General features: G+C 32.5%; 3 protein-coding genes across 5 annotated transcripts in view; 2 read left to right on the forward strand and 1 right to left on the reverse strand.

Moving 5' to 3' along the window:
• Positions 1-6,937, reverse strand: part of LOC114126041 (uncharacterized) — a 32,482-nt gene extending 25,545 nt beyond the window's left edge. Inside the window, exons 1-3 of one of the 2 annotated variants that reach the window (XM_027989909.2) lie at positions 6,150-6,937; positions 1,779-1,958; positions 1,391-1,661 (exon numbers count right to left, since the gene is read on the reverse strand). The gene's annotated coding sequence lies outside the window, so the exon portion shown is untranslated. The remainder of the gene's footprint in view (positions 1-1,390; positions 1,662-1,778; positions 1,959-6,149) is intronic. The other variant, XM_027989910.2, reaches the window with a different exon arrangement.
• A 232-nt stretch (positions 6,938-7,169) lies between these two features.
• Positions 7,170-13,945, forward strand: LOC114126035 (sorting nexin lst-4). The gene is made up of 13 exons (XM_050205487.1): positions 7,170-7,589; positions 7,687-7,889; positions 8,119-8,291; positions 8,719-8,880; positions 8,955-9,131; positions 9,343-9,487; positions 9,656-9,951; positions 10,377-10,494; positions 10,620-10,896; positions 10,961-11,127; positions 11,233-11,459; positions 11,616-11,927; positions 12,012-13,945. Exons 3-13 carry the CDS (start codon positions 8,286-8,288, stop codon positions 12,171-12,173), a joined length of 2,049 nt encoding a protein of 682 aa, XP_050061444.1. The 5' UTR covers positions 7,170-7,589; positions 7,687-7,889; positions 8,119-8,285; the 3' UTR covers positions 12,174-13,945.
• Positions 13,946-14,627: 682 nt separating this feature from the next.
• LOC114126034 (uncharacterized) overlaps positions 14,628-21,494 on the forward strand; it is a 28,633-nt gene continuing 21,766 nt past the window's right edge. Inside the window, exon 1 of one of the 2 annotated variants that reach the window (XM_050205484.1) lies at positions 14,628-15,112. The gene's annotated coding sequence lies outside the window, so the exon portion shown is untranslated. Of the gene's footprint in view, positions 15,113-16,411; positions 17,683-21,494 lie in introns of those variants that run through there. The other variant, XM_027989902.2, reaches the window with a different exon arrangement.

The raw sequence follows: 21,494 nt of genomic DNA on the forward strand, positions 1-21,494 counted from the left end.
TGTATGATCATTTCCTAAGTATAATATAATTTTCGAAATATTTTTTATTCTTTTCAAGCTATTTATAGAACATAAGAAATTCGCATTTTTTTTTTTTAATTTTGATAAAAAATATTTGCTGAAATTTCGAATTTAATAGAAAATTGTAGAATCCTAAAAATGTTTGAATAATTAATTTTATTTGGTTATTTTATGTTATGGATTTTTATTTTAGAGATATTTATTAGTTTAAGTACCATAACATTTCATTTAGGCATTTTGGTACAAGAAAAATAAAATATATTTATAAATAATAAATTAATATTAATTTTAATGCCATTATTAATGCAGAGAAGGAATTTTAAAAATGTAGTTGTATACTTGTATGTAATAATAAATATTTAAGATTTTGAAAATGTTTTAAATTTAGTAATAGATATAATATATGAGTAAACTTGAATTAATATCTAAAGGTCTAATATTTAAATCTACCAAAATATGAATAAGATTATAAAATTTAAAATATTCTCGGTATAGTTATTGAACTTTAATTGATATCTAACAATAATTCTTATTCATAATAAAAAAATAATAAAATTAAATGGTTTAAATAAAATTGAAAACATTTTATAAAAAAGCAAATTTTATTTTGATAAATGTGAAGTAAAAATATCAAATACAATTAGCATATTTAACAATAAAATAATTAAAAAAAATAAAGTTTTTTCAAAATTATATTTTATCGTTTCATTCTGTAGTGATTTTTAAATTTTAAATGAACAATTCATAACAATTTAAAGTACCTGATTCTTATTTTTTAGATGAATTCTAGAAGAACTAAAATCGATTTCGTATTGAAACGGGTATTTCATAAATGACATAAAATTTTTAGAATTTAAATTAATAATATCTCTAAATTACGAATCATATATTTTATTTTAATGAACGTAAAATAATAATTATTTATGTTATAAAAACATTTTATCCACAGAATTTAAAAGAAGGGATTTTGAAATGCGTATTTTCATGTCATTTATAAATATGCTACTAAACTTTAAAAAAATATGAACGAATTTTAAATTAATCTTCTGTTAATTACCATAAAACATTTAATGGTAATTAAAATTGATAAAAAAATTTAAAAATATTATTTTTTAAATTTATTATTAAAACAAAATAACGAAGATGTATTTATGCAAGTTGGTCATTTTTAGGTTTTTATTATGTATTTTTTTTCTGAAAAAAAAATATAGGTAGTTCTTTTATAATCAATAAAATTGGGTATATTATAGTATTTTATACATTAAACGTGAACAGCTATATATTAATTTTATTTATTTATTTACGTCTAGGTTTAATTATTATATGTAGATATCTTATTAAAATAAAAATTGAAAATAATTTTACCAACCTTTTGTTGATGATTTATTATAAAGGAACGTCTACGGCAATATGAAGTCTTAGTTGATACGAGGGCTTAACTATTGACGTTAATTATGATGAGAGAGTTTCCATCCATATATTTTATTATGTCTAGGCCACCAGTCATTTCTATCGTTTTGATCACTGTTAGAAACTTATCTTGCTATCCTTATTCGTCGTTTGTATATTACTGCAGGTGTACGAGCACTTATTACCACCGGTCTCCGTTGACACAGCTTCTTCTGTGCCGTTACGTCATGCTACCGCCAACGTCAATAAGTGTTTATTTTTATGATACTATTATGTTGTATACTGGATACTGGTGGTGCGAGTGATCTCACTACGTAAAAGTTAGTACACATACATATTAAGCTTACTATTAAATCTGCGGTAGGTGATGGTGAGTGTAATTATGGTGGTCGGGATCGGGTATTATGGTGAAAATATGACAACATTAATGATGATGATGATGATGATGTCTTCGATGATTTCTGAGGTGACAATTGCACGGCCGTAGTTCTAAATAGTCGTAGCGGCGGCGACGTGGTCTATCATTTCTGTAATTATTCATAATGTATGCGTAAACGCAAGAAGAAATAGCGACCACGACTAGAAGCAGCTTGACGGTTTTATTGACAGTTATACAAATAAATTATAGTAAGTATAAAAATATTTAGAAATTGTATGTGTTTTTGTCGCTTTATAGAAGTATTTGCGGTGGTAACTACAATGTCACAATAATGACAACAGCTGTTAAAGTAGGTGGTATTTGTAGAAGTTGAATAGTAATAGTGAAAAAACGGAAAAAATAAGAGCAAAACACTAAACAATTTAAACACGAGAGATTGGAAAATTTGATTAGCGTTTAGGCTGAAAGAAAAATATCGTCACCGTCGTTGATGTTGTTACAGAACATTGACTATATTGACAAATCACACGGAACAGTCGAGCTTAATACAAGTATGAGTACAACAACTTTTCCGAAAAACAGCAAAGGACGGTAGTGAAGACTTTGACGACGTCGGTATATGCGCGTTTTATGTGACACAACTATTAAGTATAAGTCGAATAATGAACTATTATGCACCACGCAGTTTTGGATACTAAAAAAATACGACGCAGACAATGATCGCCTTATTGATGGCAAAAAATGTAACTGATAGGTCCGAAAAACAAACAGCAATAAAATAATAACGAAGACTTGAAAAACTTGGTATTACGATAATAAATCGGTAGTTAAGTAGAAGAAAAAGTTGTTAGTAGCGATGATCACGGTAGCTGACGGTCAAAACTCGACTGAATGTTCGCGGATCACAAACTAGCAGCAGCATCCGTTTAGTCACAGAGTTCGCCGTCACGAGCGAAAGTTCGAGTTATGGGATGGGGGAGGCGTGTAGGGAAAGGACGACCTACGAATCCGCCTACGTTCAATAATAATTTGGGGAAACCACCCATATTGACACCAATGGGCGGGCGATAGCATTCCGCACACGCGTCGCCGCAAATTTGGGCGAAGGGCATCGACATGGCACGAAGGAGCCGTTTCTTACCGCAACAGTCTATACCTTACCCACCCGCACCAGGCAACTTGGCGAATAACTCACATCGCCACCCCCCCCCCCCCCCCCCTCACTGGTCGAAGGAAAACATATAATCTAGGGCAACAATCACCGCCCACATTACCTACCCTCGCCAATATAATATATTCCACGACCCAGTATTAGAGTGAAAGTGGTTTCCATGCCTATACTCTGCTTTTATTGTCGATCGATCCAAAACAATTTTTTTTTATGTATTTTAGGGGGTATCTCTATGTAGCACAACCACCCTCCTTTTCTTAACTACACATAAGTTAAACTGTCGTCATCCTAACAGAAACCCCCTCCCATTTTTAATCTGTCATTTATTAAAGTGTTTATCCGTGCTTAGTTTGGTTTGGTAAAATAATCAAATTAAATTAAGTTCCACAAATTAAAGCTACTTTATACTATCATGAAATGTCGTATAATATTTTCAAATTATCATGACTTTAGGTAGGTACTATTTAAATAATAACATTTAAGTTGACAAAACTTGTATACCTTATGCTACCATTGCTACCCAAACATATTATGTGTATAATTACAGTAATGGCTCATAGCAACAGCCAAAAATATTGAATATAAAAATATTATCTCAACAATTATTTATAAAGAACTCAAATTAAATTAAAATAAAATATTGCATAAATTATTTAATTAGGTAATATGACCAAAGAAATTTCCTCGGAAGTTTCTTGAACTTACAAAACCAAATTCAATAATTTACACTTCTTTCTGTTCATTTGGTAATCTCAGTTATAGAAGAAATATGAGATTTGAATTACTATCTGTATTTCTACTCAAATGGCTCAAACAGATAAAAAAAATTAGTTCAAAATTATCATACAGAAATATGATCAAATATCTATTAGAAAAAAGGTATTAATTATAATTTATAATTACATTTTTTTTTAATAATTTTTAAACTTTTTAAATTATAATAGTAAATAGTAAATGTATAAAAATGATTGATGATAAGAAAATCACTTTTTTTATTAGTTTTTTTAAATAAAAAATATATTGTAGTATTATTAGATAAAAACATTCTACAACAAATTTAACAAGGTGTAAGATCCTAAAGGCTAAAATAGCACATTTTACATTAAGAAGATTTCATTTTAATGGTATTTTTGATATTAAAGTTATTTTAAAATTAAAAGTTGAAGTAAAATATTATTCAAGACACTTGATATCTTTTTTTCTGATATTTAAAATGATCATAGGTTACTTTTATATTTTACTCGACATTTTATGTTTTAAAAAAATCTACACGGAGAATAACATTATTAACTACCTCTAAATTTGATAATAGATCAATATTCACTATAATATTAAAAATAACAGTAAAATAGATTCTTCTAAACATAAAATTTGTATTATCAATTAGGAAACTTATCAATACAGACAGCAATGATGTTCTAGAAAATGTATGCAATCATGATTCTAAAATGGTATACTATACTATTGTAGCTAGGTATTTGAGCTTTGTTTTGATTATTTTAAGTGTGTTACGGTTGACTTATAAGTTTGAATTAATTTAAGTTACGATTATATTTATTAATGTTGTTACTTATAAGCTCCTAACTCCAAAACCTAATTACAAGATAATTTTCTAAAACGTATTTTTAAACTTTAAGTAGATAAAATTTTAAAAAATTAACTCATTAATTAATGTTATTTCAAAATTAATAAAAAATAGAATTACTAAGAGTAAAGTTAATTACTTCTTTGCTTTAGTCAGAATCTAAAATCTAAAAACTCATAAGAAAAATAAAATAAATTCTATATACCTAATTATTTTAGAGATTAAAAACAAAATAAGTTATAGGTATAAGTAAATTAAAAATGAAGAATGTTATGGTAATTTCTTGCAGCACTTTTAATCATAAAGTTTATTTCTGAATTATACCTAATTATATAATTTATATTTCATTCTTATTTTGGGGAGGGGGTTTGCAATAATTTTTGAATAAACATTACACTTTCATAAATTAACTACTTATCATTAATTATTATAAATAAAAATATATTAACATTTAAATAAACACAAAAAAAATTATTATTTATTATAATTATTATTTTTCTAATAAAACTTAAAAGATATCTTATATCTTAGTATAAAATTATAACATATAAGAATATATCTTGCAAATTTACTTTTTGAGATCATAGGAAGAAAAACGCAGTAGGTAGTAGAATGATGGTATGAATGATTTCATCCTATCTTATATTAATATATAATAGTAATGGTTGTTCCTATTTTATTGATTGTTTGTGAACACCTATTTCACACTGCACTCATCAAAAATACAGTATTATGAAAATTAAATTAAATAACAAGTGTTATGCACAATAGGGATAACTATGGGGTCTAAAGGGCAAATGGCCACATTTAAAATGTATATAATATCTCAAAGATAGTATTTTTATTCACTAAATAATTTTTTAATAGTATATTTTATTCTTATTAGGCAGTATCAAATTATAACTTTAATATTTTATTCATTTTATATGTTTATGGTTTACTATTTTTAAACAGATTATTTTATCTAAATTTTAATGACAATGTATTTATTATGTGTTACTTATCAAACTTGAGTAAGAATTAAGAATTGACATCATAGTACCTACCTACCTAAAACATAGAAGGTCAATACATCCCTGTACATAATAACTGTTTCGGGATGGTCAATTGTTAATTATTTACTAAACGTTTTTAGCAGAAAACTAATTACTTTAGTCCATTTTAAAATTATTTTTGTGGTCTAAAGATGATAATTATGAACAAATAACTTCATAATTCTTCTGATCCCTCAGAATAATTTTTGTTATCATTTATCGGTTATTTTTTGTCGGTTATTCAATCAGATCTATAACGTATGTCATCGAGTGTTGACTGTTATCATATCATTTGGTATAACAGTAAATAGTAATGGAAAAAAAAATTATTAAAACCGGCATTGGCAGTGAAGGAGTAGTAAAATATTTCCCATAGAAACCAAACGAAAAATATTGATATAGACCTAAGCGAAATGTAATAGCACTCTACTAAAACCACCTACTTACCTACCTACCTACCTAACGTAGAAAATATGTATATTTATCGCATGTTCAGCATGTCAACCGTATAGCAATCAGCATGTTTCTAATGAAATGGTTAGAACTTACCCTTAAGTTCTAATAATTGCACAAATAGGAAGCTCGTTACAAAGTCTGTCGGTACGTAGTTCGTCTCGCTGCGTTTTATCGAACACCACTCATCGGTCGTCGCTCGGCGAAACGGTAACGAACCCCGACAGAGAACACGGTCGGTGGACGGTACTACCTCTGCCCGTGTCGCCTGCGTTTTCACGGGGCCGAAGACGTCGGATTTGACATGGGCGCGGTGCTCTCCGTCGACCACAACGGCGTGGTCTGTCGCTGGTCTGGGGGACACACGAGAGCCCGAGAACGACAGCCGACCGCGAAACCACTAACGGCGCGACGAAGGAGGTGTGACCGGGATACTATTTGGCGGCTCTGACCGTTTCCAGACTCGCGCGGACATGCTCCTCCACACACACACACCCGAGATTCGTTCGCGGCGCCGGTGACGGGAAAAGCCGTCGCAAGTGCAAATTTCGGTCGAATTTTCGGCGTCGCGGAGGAGTCGATCGTCGTCGATCTGCGTTTACGATACCCCGCGCGTTCCGTCGCCCCGCGACCCGCGAACAGTTGCCGGCGTTCGACAGCACCGCCGCCCCCGCTCAGTCCCCACCACAAAACGCCGCCGGATGACCTGCGTTCGGCCGGCTTCCCTTTGTTTACAAAAAGCGATAACGTCGCGCGGACACCCACAACAACAACAACAACAACTACTACTACCACACCGTCCAGTCGACGGTGCACCGATACGAGGCGGTCCTCGTCACTAGTCCCACCGCGGAACGCGATGCGTTTATTTTTTTCGATCCAAAAAAACCGAAAGCGTCGCACAAATCGATTGAATTATTACAACAATATACCGCGATAGTAATTATTATAATCGTCTACGGCCATTTCCGCCCGGACACGACCGGTGGAACGACTGTCGTCGGCACCCGGTCATCGCTTGTTATCACGGTTTTCCGTCCCGACGATAACGTGAATAACAACGGTCGGTGTTATTGTCGTTCCGCGCCGCGAGTATTGCGTATTATTTACGTCCAGTCATTGCCTTATTTCGTTATCAGCGGGTCATCGCACTGATGCGCTTCGTCACGGATTCCGACGACCGAAACGTCCGCGGTCCACCCACCCACCCACTCACCCACCGCAACGATGACCGTGGGGTAAAGGGGTGATGATAACGTCGGTGGCGGCGAACGTTATCAACGCAACGAACGATGCACAGAACAATAGTGACCATACATTACAATTTCCGTATAACTGGCGGTTCGTAGCAAAATAATATAATCATTGAATCATTATCATCGTCGTCATCGTCATTATTATTATTATTTTAATTGGAATACGCTGTGCGGTGTGGAATTAATAATAATAATTATTATCGTTCGTCGGGATTACACAACTCGCGCCCGCACACATACGTCACACTCGCGACGACGACCAATTGGATCGACTTTCGTGGTTCGTTTAGCGTAAATTTACCGTACACTTTTTCCCGGACGATAATTATTGTGTGTGTTTTTTTTTTTACTCGCATGTCGTTTTTCGCGTACCGTAGGCTCGGGCACTTGACAGTCGCACGTCCGTGCCAAAATCGTTTTGATCCGCCGACCGCCGCCGCCGTTTGATCTCTGTGTGTGAGCTGCCCCTTTTGAGCAGTCGTTTGTGTATTTTTTCGACGTCGGCTGGGCAGCACAACGTACGCCAAGCTCGGGAGAGGAAATAAGCCGAGAATAAGTGCTCGATCACACGATATAAGTGGTAAGTGTTTTTTTTTTTTTTTTTAAGATTTTTTTCCCCTCCGTCAAACGTTAGTCAGTAATGTGGTAAATTGCTCTCGAGACGACGACGACAACAGTAAGCAGATAACTCGAATATTATTGAAAATATTCATTTGCTCATCGTTCTCGTACGTCGTGAGTGCTTTGCTACAAAACATCTGTATTTTGTTATGATATACCATCTAATTAAATTGTGCATGTGTTACTAGCTATTAAGCAACACCGCCCGTATTGGCGTCGACAGCAAACATCATGACTGAACACATACTGTCTTAGGTTATTGAGCAAGTGCAGTAACCTAAAGTTTTTCATTTAACACACAGTAGCAGTAGCAAATACTACGCACATTTTCTACACTACGGTCACTACTCCTAGAATGAAGGTATTGTGTGTGTTTGACTATGTACAATACAATTCATGAATACATGGACATATGCATAAGCTGAAAATATTAGAGGCTTTTGAGATTAATCTTTTATTTTATCTTCGTTTATGAAATTTTACTACCTATACGAAATCATCAAAATACAATTTATTTTATATTAAAATGACAAAAAAAATACGGGTAATATAAACATGTATAACAACTCTTTTATATAATTATAAAACAACTATAATATAATTTGCCTCTTCTGTTAATTTAGCTTATACATTTGTTATGATTTTCATAATTTAGAGATAAGTTTCATATGAAATATTATTAATTAAACAAAATAATTCAATTGTTATTTGCTTATTTTAAAAATCATAAACAGATTAAATTTGCTGTTAATGTTTGTATCTTTTCTAAATAAAGTTATTGCTCCTAGGTTTTAGTATTATATGATTTTGTGGGTGAACCCGGATCATCAGAATTATCAGTGACTGCTGGTGAAACACTGGTAGTTAGTCGAAAAGATGTTGGCGAAGGCTGGTGGGAGGGAACAAACTCATCTGGCCGCACAGGCTTGTTTCCAGCTGCATATGTCGAAGTTTGTTTTTCTCATATTTTGATTTGTATAATAGTGTTTTTATCATTGTTAATGTGTATATTGAACAATCATAGGAAATCAAAACCAAGGTGGATGATAGAAAAGATGAAAGTAAACCGCCACCAGCTTTACCCCCACCACCATTACCACCATCAACAGACCCATGGGAAATTGACGATCAACAAAATGAATTTTATTCACAAGTTCCTGGGAGTCACAATCAGCAACAAAATGCATATCCACACCAGCAGGCTAGTACTTTAATATGAAAAAATAATATAATTATTTTTATAATCAAACTCTTTAAAAGAAATAACCCTAGAATTTTAACTCAAATTGCCATTACTACTTTATAATATGAAGTTGGGAATTAAATATCCATTGTTTAATTATAAAATATTTCTCAAATAACAAGATAACCATTTTGGTGGTAAATTATTTTGTAATTAATTGTATTTACAGTCACCTGATGATTATTATGATGATGAGTGGGACGACGATTCTGAATATGGCGGTGGAAGCACTGTAACTTCATCTGCTGCTATACCACCAACAATTCAGTATCCAGCAGTAGGAACTAAAACGACGTCGATAAGAAAAACAACAGGTACCTAAAAATGACTAGTGTCAGTATAATTATTTTTAAACATAAACCATTAGATATTTGATTATTGTATAAGTTCCCACAATTTATCAAAAATAATTTAATGACATAACAATGTTATTTTATAAATATACACAAATTGATTTATAATTTGGTGAATTTTTTTTATAGGTAAAACGGCTGCAACGACTGCTGGCAGCAGTTCTCGGTTTTCCAAGTTGGTAGGTGGTGGTGATGCATCATATATAATGGGTGCCATTCAGCCACCCATCCACTTACCTGATACAGAAAACATTACAATTGTTGTGCGTGGTGGTACTGGTGGTGGCCCTATGGCAGTGGATGTTGAATGGTGCAGAGATCCCGATGATGAACCACACGGATACCAGTGTGTGGTTGCATCTCCAAAAAAGGAATCAAAACTCAAAGGCCTGAAATCATTTATTGCATACCAATTAACTCCTACGGTATGTTTGTATTCTAACTTTTTTATATGTATATCCCACTTGCATTTCTCTTGCACTTAATAATATAATACATTATAGATACAACATATATTACAATCAAATTATATGACATGTTATATCAATAATGAGTTACCAGATAAAAATATGTTTACTCTGTATTAAAAACTTATCTGTATTAAATTGACCAAATAAATTCGTCATCAATCACTTATCACTGCTTAATACTTATTACCATATTATTAATTATTATTAGTATTACTCATAATGATTATATAGTATTTGTATAATCTTCAACTATTATAATAAAATTACACTATAATAATATTATATCTTTTTGAAACAAGACTATACCCATATATTAAAAACAACTACTTTTTTTTTCTATTTTACTATTTTATTATCACTTTGGCTTATGTGTGTTATAGTTTAACAATATTCAAGTATCCAGGAGATACAAGCACTTTGACTGGTTACATGAACGTTTATTGGAAAAGTACTGCTGTCTAGTGCCAATACCACCATTACCAGATAAACAAATCTCAGGTTAGATAAATCAATAATCTTTTTTTTTGCAAATTTGTCAAATATATTTTAGAAAAACTTAAACAATATTGATTTTCAATTAAAAAACGTATCAATTTTTTTATAATGTTACTAATTATACTTAGGTCGGTACGAAGAACAATTCATTGAACGTCGTAAACAGCAATTACAGGCATTTGTAGATGCAGTATGCCGACATCCTGTGCTGTCACGAGGTTGGGTATGGCGGCATCATTTTATTACATGTACGGACGAGAAACGCTGGAAGTCAGGCAAGCGAAAGGCTGAATCACGAAACACGAGTGCTGAGACCCTCACTGGGGCTAATGTATTTTTTGTAATTAGGGTAGTGTCTGCAGATGGTAGTAGTGATCCCCCTCCACCTATCAACCCAGCAATATTGTATGTATGTTATTGTGTTATATCTAATTATTTATTTAATATTTTTATCATTTGATTTTTAAAGAGATCGTGAAGTAGATGGATTTCAGAGATTTGTGACTGGATTAGAAGGAGCGCTAAAGAATATGGCACAAACAGTTGCTGAACAATCAAAACGTATGCAAACATGCTATAAACGTGATGCTCAACGATTAGGCCAGTCATTTTACATGTTGGGTCATGCATATAGTGGTAAGAAACAGTACATTAGTATAGAGTGATCTGCTGATACAATAATATTATGCCAATCTATTTTTTTATTTACTTAATATTAATAATTAATAATTAATACCATAGGAGCATCATCTTCATCAATAGGAGACACTAGTGGTAATGGTAATGTGATAAGTCTAACTACCCGACAACTTATGACAGCCCTGAAAAAAACTGGCGATGTGTATAATGAGATGGGAGGTCGTCTGATGGATGAGTTACCTGCCGCTGGATGGGACTCGTTTGCTGACATGCTTCATGTCTATCGTGGTGTTGCAGGGGCATTCCCTGACATACTAGCTGTGCACAAGGTAAATTGCGAATTTGTACTTGATATTAAGTTTTTATAGGCTAGTAAAAACTAATTTTGGTGTATTTATTGTAATTCTTGTTATTTTTATGCTATAAATATTGTTTCTATACTTTATATGATAATCACAAGAGAGTAACCTTGTTTTTTACAATAGAGTGCTGTGCAAAAACGGAAAGAATGTGAAAGGCAGTACTCTGAAGGTTTACCAATTGGTGGTGGTAGTGGTGATGGAGCAGGAGGATCTAGTGGTGGAGCATCATTATCTGGATCTGCCAGTGGTGGGACTGTAGCAGTGGCTGATCCAGAACAACAGCGACGACTACTGCGCGAGATGCAACGTCGTACTGACCTAGTGTCGTACGCCCTATTAGCAGAAATAAATCAATTTCATCGAGACCACGTACTTGGCCAAATGGCTGGCCATGTTCGTCAACTATTACGCAACCAGATTGAATATTATAGAAAAGTATGTAAAACATAATGACAATAATTGTCATTGACACTATGATACTTTCTTAAATATTAATAATATATACATTTTTTTCCGCAGATTGCTGATAATTTAGAAAACGTTTTACATATGTACCCCGATAATGGTGATGAAGACTCTTTGGGAGTTGGAATGGACCATCATTACGAGCAACAACAGTACAGCCAAGGAATAATTGATGATAACCCCTCTTATCAACACCAGTATTATTCAAATCAGTAGTAGTTTTAATAACGTAATTTAATGGGTAACATACAACATGATAAATAACTAAAATGCAATTATTTTTAAAACTGCTAATACCTATTATTTAAAGTAGGTATCATAATACATTTTTTTAACTATCTGTAACTGTCAATATTACTGGGAAAAAAACTGTTGTTACTTTTATTAAAATAATATTTTTCGGGGAATCCACGCTATAACCCCTGCTAGTACTTTTATCGTTATTATCCCTAAATGAAGCATTTTAGTTTGTTAATTGTTTTTAATAATACTTGATTATTATAATTTTTTTTTTGTTATTCCATATTATTTTTCCAATTTATTATCGTGTATCAATTATATTACTATGCTTTTGCCCATTGTTATCATTAATTTTACTATCGATTGGATTTATATTATTTTCAATCTATAAAATATTGTTTTTAAATTTGTGTATGACGCCATTTTGACATATTCAACAATCAAAAACATACTACATATGATTATAATTACTTATTAAAAAATAGTTATATTCTAATCTCAAATTAAAAAGATGATTTAACTACACAATAGACATACAAATAGTTAAATTGGAAGAGGTGACATATGAGTATGCTTGACCACTGCTTGACAAGAACTAGTTGCTCTAGGGTTAACTTTTTGATTTGAATAGAGTCATGGGCGCCCCCTCCTGCGCTAAAATACTCGTTTATTATGAACTTGTAGTTCAATAAATATGGCATGTTTACATTTATATGTGAAAATAACATAAAATCTTTATTATCTTACATTTGAGAATATTTTTATTCTGACCCCTACAATTTTACTTATGAGCGCCCATGAATGGAGTACAATTAATTATTTAATTTTACATCTTCTATTTTATAGAAATTTGAAAGATCATAGCTGATTTAGGATTATCCTAATAGTCTCTAATATATTAGTTAAAAATATGGTATTTTTTTATAACTTATGTGAAACTTAGTTATCAGTTGATTTAAAAAAAAAAAGTTAATTCTGAAGATCTGAAATTTTATAAAACATTTTTCTATCAAATTTGAATAATCGAGATTTGTTGAATTATCCTAATTTTGTTTATATGTACTGGCCAAAAGAATATGTAATAACTAGCATTAAAATTTTAATGTAAATAAAATTTTTCCATTGATAACAGATACTATCTAATAAGTGATAATTTTGACTTCAAACTTATTGTTGGGACCATTTTTTTTTAATTATAAGCTACATTGTATGAATTTTTCCAATTTAAATAATATTGTATTTGTTTTACATATTTATTTATAACATAATTCTAGGGATATAGATATATTTATTATATTTTTATTATATAATCTATAATATACTTATAGGTACATTTATGTATTTTATTTTTTTATTTTACATGTGCCATTATTATAGGCAGTGGCGTACACAGGGGAGGGGACTAATGAGCTAAAGCATCTCCCATTGCCTGCATTATTATTTTTTGTTTTATGCTTAATATAAGTAAGAAATAAAAAAGCAACTACTTTATTTTTCAAGCTTATAATCCTATGATAATTGGGTAATTATTTACTTTCAAGCCCCCCTCCCGCCCCCACATTGCAAAATCCTGCATACGCCACTGATAATGGGTGTTAATTATTACGTTTATTTATATGTATGTAAGTGTGTACTGTGTATGAAACTTTGTAACTTAAAAGGGTATTTGAAATGCATGTTAACTGAATTTATGTACAATTTACTCGTATTAAATAATTTACTTAAAATAAATATGTATCCTGTGGCTAGTCTGTTATATTTGTCATAGTTATAAGTTATTACCATTTTTTGTTCTGTTTCCTTCATTAGGTATACGACCTATGTTAGAATCTTATTTTATCTACACTAATTTTGAATGTTTATTTTTTAGCTAATAACTATAGATTATAACTACATTATAATATTATATTACATTTATAATAAATACTAAAATACAATTGCTTAATAATTCTATTTTTATACTACATACATGTATTTAATAATTAATATATAATTATAATATAATAACTATAGCTATAATACCTGAATTATTAGTATATATTTGTATAATTTTATGAAATTAAATATTAATGGTACAATTTTGTTGTGGACATTATATTATGAAATTATTCCTTGTATAATATTATATCCGTCCTAATAATCCGACAGTTGAATAAAGTTCTAAGCTGTCTGTCAATGGCAATCATCATTCCTCATAATAATTACAACAGTGTGTACACTAATATTATTGTACGATAAAAATTGAAATGTTTATTATAACATGTCACTAATTCAGCGCTACTTTTGCTAATGTTTTAGACAGGCGTTTGAAAAATATTAACATACCGTGCAGTGGTTTTATAGCAGGTACTCGAGTGCGTACTCGACAGAGTAGTGTTATCGTAGTCGGCAGGCAAGCGCCTAATGCCTATAATGATATACGACGATGATTTATCGTAGAATACAAAAGAATTGCGGAATTATGAGTTTCGCATGTCGTACCTATTACGACTTATATTAGTCATACTGTGACGAGTGTTAGAACAGACGTTATCTGTGTTTCCGGCCGTCGGACTTAACACCGCCTAACCGCGGTCGACAGATTTTGCGTCTCCACCACGGCCCTCGCCCGCGTCGACACTGCGGCAAACACAGTCGTGTCGAGCGTGCCGCCTCCGTGTGTAGTGCATGCGTGTGTGTGTGTGTGTGTGGTGTACGTGCCCGCTTATAGTCGCGTTATTCGCTCATTTTACAAGCCCGTTCAACGACCGCGCGAATTCCGCAGTGTGGTTTTACGCCTACGTCTAGTCAGCTAGTAGCTCGAGCGAAAAATTCCGATCGACGAGGGGCAATAGATCTCCGGGATCGAAATTCGTCGGCGAGCGCGGTGCGGGCCGGCCACTGGTTTACCCATCTACGGTGTTCAGGTCAAACCGGTGAGTAAACAAACACGCAGTTACAATAATAATTAATTCATAATAATTATTTACGGCCGAGTATAGCGGCGCGTAGACGTTTGGTAAACCGGGTACCTACCTAATGGCGCATGACGAAATGAAAAAAAATCGTACTTGTTTTATACGTTTACTATAATATTATATTTTGTTTGGTCGTGATATTGTTATTACGGAATACGGACGAGAACGCGATTTGTAGCGACAGGTCGTATAACGACGTAGATAAAGTTGTAAGAGTCGAACCATGCCCGTTCGCGCGCGCGTACAGCGTCCGACAGATGGTGTATAAAAATACACAATAATATTATTACGATTTGCATTATTTGCAACTATAACGACCGGCCGAGGTCGTGTAGCCGTCCGTGCGAGTCAGTACCTAAATCGGAGTTAACGCAATGTGTCAATGTCGTCGTAATTTTAGATACTATTTTATAGTTTGAGCATAATAATAATAATATTATGTACCTGAGCTTATCGAGTGCTTTTCGTGCATTATTGTCGGGCGGGCGGGTGTGCCGAATAGACGCAACAGCCTATGACGCTTGCGACTCAATTACGTGGTGTTTCCGGATTAAAGTTTACTGCCCGCGTTCCACAAGACTAGGGGGCATATCCATCGACTATCGATATTGGTTTCTGAACTACCGCATAATGCATATAATGTATTTATCTAATCAACCACTTGGGAGTATTCCCTCATTTGAAAATAATTAATTAAATATACTTGCGACGCGGGGTGCAGAGGCACCGACAAGTGACAAATGTAAATATAATTAGTAGTTGGAAGGGAGCACGGGATTGTCGAGTCGGTTCCTTAAATACACTACTGCTGCAATATGAACGAAATCTCGTTAGGTGGATACCTATAATAATACGCTTATAATTTATTATAGTAACGAATAACGATGCACGGGGGTAAATGGGTTTGTAATATAATTAGACTGTGAACCCTCTACTCTCGTCTCTCGCCACTGGTTTGCTGAAAAATATGTATCAACTTGTAAATGTAAATAATATGTTGTGCCTAGTGTGTAGTTGAACTCTAATAAATAAATAAATAAATATTATACAATAATTGGTGTTGTGAGACAAACTATTACGATATAATATCTATGAGACAGAGACGTCTGTGGATAAAAAACAATTATTCCGAGTAAACAATCGTTTTTATTCATAATCAATAAAATAAATAATTATTAGATAGCTATTAGCTATACTGCTAATTTCGTTCGTCAATAATTATGTATACAATACAATTGTTCGTAAAACGTTATCGATTGTTCAGTTCATAGAAGTGTATATTATAATGTAAAGATTGTAAATGTAAAGTACCCGATAAATCTTGTTTAATTAGTAGAGAAATTGAATTATCTCATTTGGAATGCAGTTCAAAGAATATTATCTAATGAAAAATTACGTAAACCATTAATCGCTCGAAATGAAATTTGACCTTATCGTATAAAATATAATATAATATTAAAAAAAAAAAAACGAATAACGACGAGACACGAGTAATAACTATAATCGATCGAGTAATCGATACTCTGAAGATTGTCAAGGATTGTAATAATTTAAATATTTATAATTTATACGCTATACATTACTGTTAGTAATCGCTTTTTTAACGTCAAACAAGACTTGTTCGATGTACTTTTTTTGATATTTTTTTATAAAACGGGTTATTGGACATTTAAACGGACGGAAACGTAACATTGGAGTTCCGTTACACGGTCAAATATTTTAATCATCTGTTGTATAAAATCATATCAAATATATTGCCTACACGGAGTTCAATAAAAATATCAAGCTTGTTATGGTATTTGACCGCGTAGGTACTTATCAAACACCTTCATCGATAATTTTATAAAAATAAAAGGTAGAATATTAACGTAACGTTGTCCGTTGTCCCCGTAGGGCATAGAGGTCTACGTATTAGACCTTATAATATTACGAACTATAATAATATTAGTGATAAGTACGGCGAGTACGGTTCAATAGTTGTTGCCGCCGCCGATTAGGGTTTGTCAGCACAGAGTTCTCAATGTTCGACATCAAATATAAAAATAAATACCGTTGTGCAATTATTCGGCAATCCGCAGTACCCGTTCAGTTGCCACCGTCGTCGTCGTCGCGTTGATAACGGTACGGCGCCGCCGTGATAACACGAGCACACCGCCTCCAAACAACAACACCACCACCACCCGTTATCGCGTCCGGACAACAACGTCGACGGTGAAATTCCGTCTATTTCGTTACGGATTACGAGTGTCGACAGCGTTCGGTGTGGTTTCATTATTTCGATTACCGTTTGCTTGTTCGTTCCGATGCCTCTGTAAACGTCACGTCGACGGAGAGGCGGACGAGCGGGTCCGTTTTGTGAGACCGCGTCGCGTGCACTACACGTCCGTCCGAGTGTGGTTCGCGATCAGACGAAAGCATAGAGCGACGACCGTGAGCTTTGTCCGCGACGAGTACGACGAATCCATCGTCGAGCTGTGTACGACCCCTCGTCGGAGGTGTCTGCCATGTGTGACGACTCGATCGGCCCTGTAAGTACTGAACGGACGTGCCCTACTGGCTATTCGTTTTTGACTCTTGTCGTACAAACGACATATTGCGGTCGGAGTAACATCACACCTTATCAAACACCATTGCACCATACTGTTACCTTCCACTTGCACGTACATAGCTGTAACTAGCATATTGTGCGTATTATAATTTGGTGTAATCGAACAGTGATGATGGTGTTTGGTTGAATGGTGCCTGAGATTCTTGAAACCGCTCGGATAACTGGTATATTTTAACGCCTGCCGCGTTTAAACCCAATTGCTAAATAATTATGTTGACGAGGACGCCACGTCTATGCTGTGTCTGGCTTACAAACATACAACATGATCGATTTATGTTCAGTAGAATTTTGTGTTGTTAGCTTTAACCCGCCATACGACTAAAACACTGTGTTTATTATTTTACTAATTACTACTCAATAGTAATTTACTTAATTTCGTGCAATTTGTTGTACGTGTTAAGCTATTTTTTAAAACTACTTAAAAAATTCAATTATTTTTATTGAATTTATAATCTAAAATTGGTAACCTGTCAAAATGAACTTGTGCAACTTAACTCAGTATTAATTTTATTGGGTATTATTTTAGTCGGCACCCTATTTTAAATGGAAAAACGGTAAAAAAAAATCTATCTAATCGCTTCATCTCTTCATATAGTTAATCGAAAGTTGTAATATTAACGTTTAGTTTTATATGTATGACGTTAGTCGTTATTTCATATACATTGCTTATTTTCTTTTGCTTTAGTATAATAGATTTATTAATATTAACTTTTATTATTAAAAATAGTAAATAAATAAATAATAATTTTTATAAATCATTAATAAACACATTTGTATGTAAAAATTAAAAAAAAATATGAGGTAAGTGAACAGTCAAAAAGACCTTGTGCGATCACATGTGTTACAAATAATGATACGACTCATGGCAAGTCAATATTAGTGACAATTTACTTATGATTAAACTAGGGATTAAACTTAAAGGTAAGAACATTATACGTTACATATGTGTTCTTTTTCTGGATTCTTGAAATATTTTAATTTTTAAATGGGATTAAGATTTTTATATTTTAATGATATATACACTTATTTATTTATTTATTTATTACCTACTTAAAAATTAAATATCCTAAAAAAAAACTAACAGAAGAATAGAGATTCTTTCTTAACTTAAAGTTTAATACTAGGTCATTCACACTAATCAATATTCTCGATATTTAAGCCAACAACACAACATTGATTCTACTGAATGCAAATTTACTATATTGTATGTTTGTAAGACTTATGCAACACATATAGGTTGTAATCCTTTTAATTCGGGAGTTATATGTATGTAATGAATATGCAAATAAATACCAGGTATCATTAACAATTATATACCTGTGCCAAGTATCTCATATTATGTATTTTAGAAATCTACTACCTAGTTAAAAGTATTTTAGAATTATTATAACAAATCTGCAATGGGTAATGTTTATTAAATTACTGTTAATTCTCAATTTTAATGCAATTAAAATAAAAGAATGTTGTATTTCTTAAACATCTCTTACCTTAATAAAGGCCATTTATGAATTAGATATAGGTAATATTAATTTTAGTAGGTAACTTTAGCACTAAGGATAGGTAATGATGGAATAACAGATTAGATGGGAAAAGAAAATCCTTATCACTTTTGTAGACCCGGGGAAGGCTATTGATAATGTACCTACAATGGAAGAGTTATTTAAAATATTAAAAACAATAAGAATTAAATAGGTACAATGATAGAAAATTTATTTATAACTTGAACTAAAACTAAATACCTAGTCTTAATAAGGATAGGTTAGGTATATAGGAAAGAAGAGGAAGCAAAAATAAAAAAAGAGTAAGGCGAGCTATATCTTGTCACTGATGCTGTTAAACTTGTACATTGAAGAAGCAATGAAAAAACTGAAAACAGAATTATAGAAAAGAGCTTTAATAGAAAGCTAAATGGTTACTGCCTTAAGATTTGTAGGCGACATAGCTTGCTATGTAAAAGAAAATGAAGTAGACCTAAAAAATACTTAATGCCCTAATAATAATTAATAGTATACTAAAAATTAATTATGGAATGCAATTGATTGAAAAGAAAAGAAAAGTTATGCAGAAAAGTATGCAGAAAATAGACCCCTAAATAAACTCTGTCTAACTCAACATAAATTTTAACAATGAACAAATGAGACAAGTACCTACAACATATCACAACCTATAATATTGGTTTATTTGAGCATCCCCAAATGGAACCCTGCCATAGGGAAACTGGTTTTGATAGCAGGGTGATGCAGGAGGATGTGCAGAGCGGTGTGTTCTCTCGCTGGACAGAGTAAACATGACAGATCTGTGATCTTCTGGCCATCTTGGCCATAGCAAGCATACATATTTGTAAGATTGCACAAATGAAAAGAGCCTTTCAAGACAAATGCCACATAGGTACCAACTATAGTATGGCCAGCAAAACTAGACAGGTGACCGTTGTGCACTAGGTGGCAAATTTCCTACAGTGCTTCTACTATGTTCTACAACTGTGTCTTCCATGTAAAATATGTATACAATGTACATTTATAAAAATAGGCAGTAAACTTTTTGAACCCTTGGTTTTCATAAAAACAACCATTGGGTTCGAGACTGTCACCCGCCTAGTTTCGCTGGCCGCACTATCTAGACACGCGGTAGCGTGTCAAGCCAAGTTCTAGCTACAGAACTAGCGAGCCAGCACCATGTGTAATATTACACGAACCATTTGGAGCCACTTTTGACCCCCTCATAACTCAAAAACTATTCCACATAAACATGTCAAATTTGGCTCATATATTGAGACTTACGAGATACATATGTTTTCCAAATTTCATAAACATACCTCAAACCGTTATTTAGATATTAACGTCCCAAAATCGTCATTTTTATGACTGACTGACTTACCTATAGATCAAAATTCTAACCCAGTTCCAGATGACCTAGAAAGTTCAAATTTGGCATACAGATAGGTAGTTAGGTTAATACAAAGGAAAAAATCAGAAACTTGAAGATTTTTAATTTTTTTTTAATTGATTTTCTTATAATTTTGCAATTAATTATCTATTATGTTTTATTTTTCAATTAATTAATTAATTGCCTCTAATTTAATGTAGTGTTGACTTAAATTGAAAAATTAAATTAAAACATTTAAAAAAAATTTAAATTAAATTAATAAAAAAAAAGAAAAAAAATTAAATTAAATTAATTTTTTTTTTTATACTTATGTAGGAAAATACAATAGTTTATTAAAAACCATTTGAAAATTATTTTAATATGATTTAATTGCTATTAATAATTTACTTACAAAAAAGTAATGATATCCCAACAAAACATAAATGTAAAATGATAGCCAAGTTCAATTAAATAATATGCTTTGGTTGTTGACTTCAACGACAAAAGAAGTGAGATCTAAATGGATGCCAAGTTCAATGGTCAGTCCTGAAATTTATTTATAACAACATAAAATATAATTTCTTCTTATCACTTAGGATAATGTTTTGAAGCCTAAAGTCTGACTTGGCTAGTTTCCATATACGAATTATGTTACAGCCTTCGCAAGTTCTAAAGTTGTAAGTTCTTTTTTATCCTTCTAAAAATTTGGCTTGCTGCTCGGCTTGCTGGTAGAAACTAGCTATCAAACACAGTGCTCTTCCATGACTGTTTTGGTTGATACTTAATAATAATTCGTATATGACAACTAGCCAAGTCAGACCTTAGGCTTCAAAACATTATCCTAAGTGATAAGAAGAAATTATATTT

This window comes from Aphis gossypii, chromosome X (genome assembly GCF_020184175.1).
Source record: "Aphis gossypii isolate Hap1 chromosome X, ASM2018417v2, whole genome shotgun sequence".
Taxonomy (NCBI): Eukaryota; Metazoa; Arthropoda; class Insecta; order Hemiptera; family Aphididae; genus Aphis; species Aphis gossypii.